Source organism: Nannospalax galili, unplaced genomic scaffold (assembly GCF_000622305.1).
Source record: "Nannospalax galili isolate Female #2095 unplaced genomic scaffold, S.galili_v1.0 scaffold1052, whole genome shotgun sequence".
NCBI lineage: Eukaryota > Metazoa > Chordata > Mammalia > Rodentia > Spalacidae > Nannospalax > Nannospalax galili.
This window is the reverse complement of record NW_008330624.1, coordinates 269,794-272,574: the sequence shown is the minus strand read 5'-3', so window position 1 is coordinate 272,574 and position 2,781 is coordinate 269,794. Positions and strand designations below refer to the sequence as shown.

At 33.1% G+C, this 2,781-nt stretch overlaps 1 protein-coding gene across 1 annotated transcript in view; it reads right to left on the bottom strand.

Moving 5' to 3' along the window:
* Positions 1-1,410, bottom strand: part of LOC103748316 (olfactory receptor 6C2-like) — a gene marked incomplete at its 5' end in the record, with an annotated part of 2,946 nt that extends 1,536 nt beyond the window's left edge. The window contains one exon of the mRNA XM_008850925.1: positions 1,395-1,410. Within this exon, the coding sequence (XP_008849147.1) occupies positions 1,395-1,410 (16 nt within the window). The remainder of the gene's footprint in view (positions 1-1,394) is intronic.
* Positions 1,411-2,781: the final 1,371 nt, after the last annotated feature.

Here is a 2,781-nt window from a genome sequence, read left to right as displayed (position 1 = left end):
GTCTCTCTTAAGAAAAAGTTAACCTCAAATTGCATATGTGATATTAATTACTAAAAGGATATTAATAGTTACCACATAGTTGCTATTTATCTTGTGTGTTTATAATACGTTTACCATATTTTCTTAAACATTGATTTAGATGTGCTGTAATTCAACAACTTTTAGGGTTTTGTCACATTATCATTGTGGTATTCTGTTTAGGGCCAACCTTGTTTTAGAGATATACTTAACTCTTCATTATAAATGACAATAACTCCCAGCAACATCCTATCTAGAAAGCTAAGCCATTTCCTAGGTGTACTTTACTTTTTCTTACCTTTAAAATTCTATTTATAATTCTAACATTTTTTTTATATTTTCTACTTATGCACAAATTCATTTGATATTAGCATGACAAACTATTTTGACCAAAGTCACCACTCGTTTCCTTTTGCTTCACTAAGCACTATCCAGCATTCCCACAGCCTCTGCTGTGTGTGAGACCATGGGCGGTCTACTTCATGAAAGTCTTTATAGCGTAATTTGAATTATTTCATGTTTTCCTGAATTTCTTATCACTCTGTCATTCTCCTTCATGGCTCTGTTTCGTCTTCTAAACTCTATGGTTGGTGTAGGTCAAATCTCTTTCCAAGGAAATTCTTTCTTTCACTTTCCTTTTTATTCGTACTTGGTAGATTTTCTTAGACAAGGTGACTTGAAGTTGGTGAGTGATCCTCGGATATGTATCTGTAGAGAAAACACATGTAAACTTTTCTAATTTCACCTTTGGATGTCTAAATCAGACTTAGAGAGTCTCAATTCAGGATTTTCCTGCTTCTATCTGAATTCTTTGAACAATTTGCTTAAGTCATTATTCTTGTGTTTCTCCACATGCAAAATTCAAATAAAATGTTATGTACGCTTGCTATTTTTCTTTTTCAAAATAACCATCATAGCAAGGGTGAAGGGATATTTCACTGAAATTTTAACTTGCATTTTCATTATGATTAGAGATACTGAATATTTTTACAGGGTCCTGTCAGCCACATCTCTTCTTTTGACAAGGATCTGGTCATAGATCATGCCCTTTTAAAAATGCATTGCTTTCTTGCTATTGTGTTGCTGGATTTCTTATATATTCTTATATATAGTCTGGCTGTGAGATGTACCTTCTCCCTATCTACAGAATATCTCCATTCAGTTAGGCATTTTTTTTGGTGTGTAGAAGCATTTGACTTGATGCCATCCCCTTGTCTCCTTTTGTGATGTGTATGGTTTTGGCTTTCTGTCCAAGAAATCAGTACATAGTCCTGTGTACATCTTTGTTCTTTTCTGTTTGTTTTATTTTTTCAGGTTGTACATTTAAATTTTTAAGTGATTTATCTAAAGTGAATTTCAATTACTGGGAACTATGTGGAGAAAAGTGAGCCATGTAAATTGTTAGCAGAAATGTAAAAAAGAGATCTTGGGAAGTGGCATAGTTTCCTTACATAAGTAAAATAAAATTTCTATATGGTTCAACAGTCCTATATTTGCATATTTTCATATCAATGGTAAAAACATTGAAATTGAAATACCAATTTGTGTACACAAATTTTGTACAATTAAAATATTAATTAGTAAACAATAAAATGTATTTTAGTTATTTCAAAATACATACATTAAAATTAACTATGCAGTTAGCACTGTAATAGATGACTAAAATATATTTATCTTGTTTAACTGAACTTCATGCTGTTTGATAAATATTTTCAGAGTTCTGATCTTGCATCCTTCCCTTCAGCCACTGGCAACGGTCTCTTTCTGATTTTACGAAACAGGTTGCTAAATTCCATATATAAACGAGGTAACGCAGTATATGTCTTTTGTAGGAGGATTATTTCATTCAGCACAATGTCCTTATGTTCCACCCATGTTATCACAACTGACAGAATTTCCTTCTCATTTAGGCTGTGCAATATTATTCTGGGTGTTTAGACCATATTGTGTTTGTCTATTCACCCACCACCGTTCACGTGGCTCACTTCCTTTCTTGGCTGTGAATGATGACAGGGTGAACACTGCAGTGCAGAAGCATCCTCAACGCACCCATTTAAAGGACTTTGAATATTTACTTCCAGATGTAGAGTAAGTGTTCCTGACATTTTTGTGAAAGAAATATAGAAATGAACATAATATTTGATTTACACACTGAAATCAAACCTTTAGAAAGGCTTCTAAGAAAAGCTTTCTTTTCATATGACCCTGGTAGTAAAAATGCATTGCTGTTTTGAGACTGACTTTAACTGTATACAGTAGACTGACTCTCTATTCCTGTTTCCTGTGCATTGACAATCAATAAGAGAATATTTCCTTTGCTTTTTATAGACTTTAGATTCATACTGTGAGTTTTTTTTTCCATTCTTGATTATTCTTAAGCCTAAGCGTCCTTAATAGCTCCTAGTTCCAAGTTATTGTGATAATTTGTTGGACAGTAACTAAAACTAATATCGCAAATTCTTTTCCTAACTTTGCGTTTTATCTCTTTTCTTTCTTTGCTAATTACCTTTCACTAACGCATAAGGTTAGGAATCAATGAGCATCACGGGCTGCTGTGTTTTCTTTTATGTTCTTAGTAAAGGATTTGAATTTTGATAACCTGTTACTTGTTCTTCTGGAAGAATACCAAGGGCAGAGAATTCAGGGCTAAAGCAAGTTGGTGTATGCATCAATAGTGTATTTAGTTCTCAACCTATTCTTTAGTTTTCCAGTGTCTTTTGGACTTTTAATTGGTCTATTTAGACTCTTCTGAAAATAGTCGTA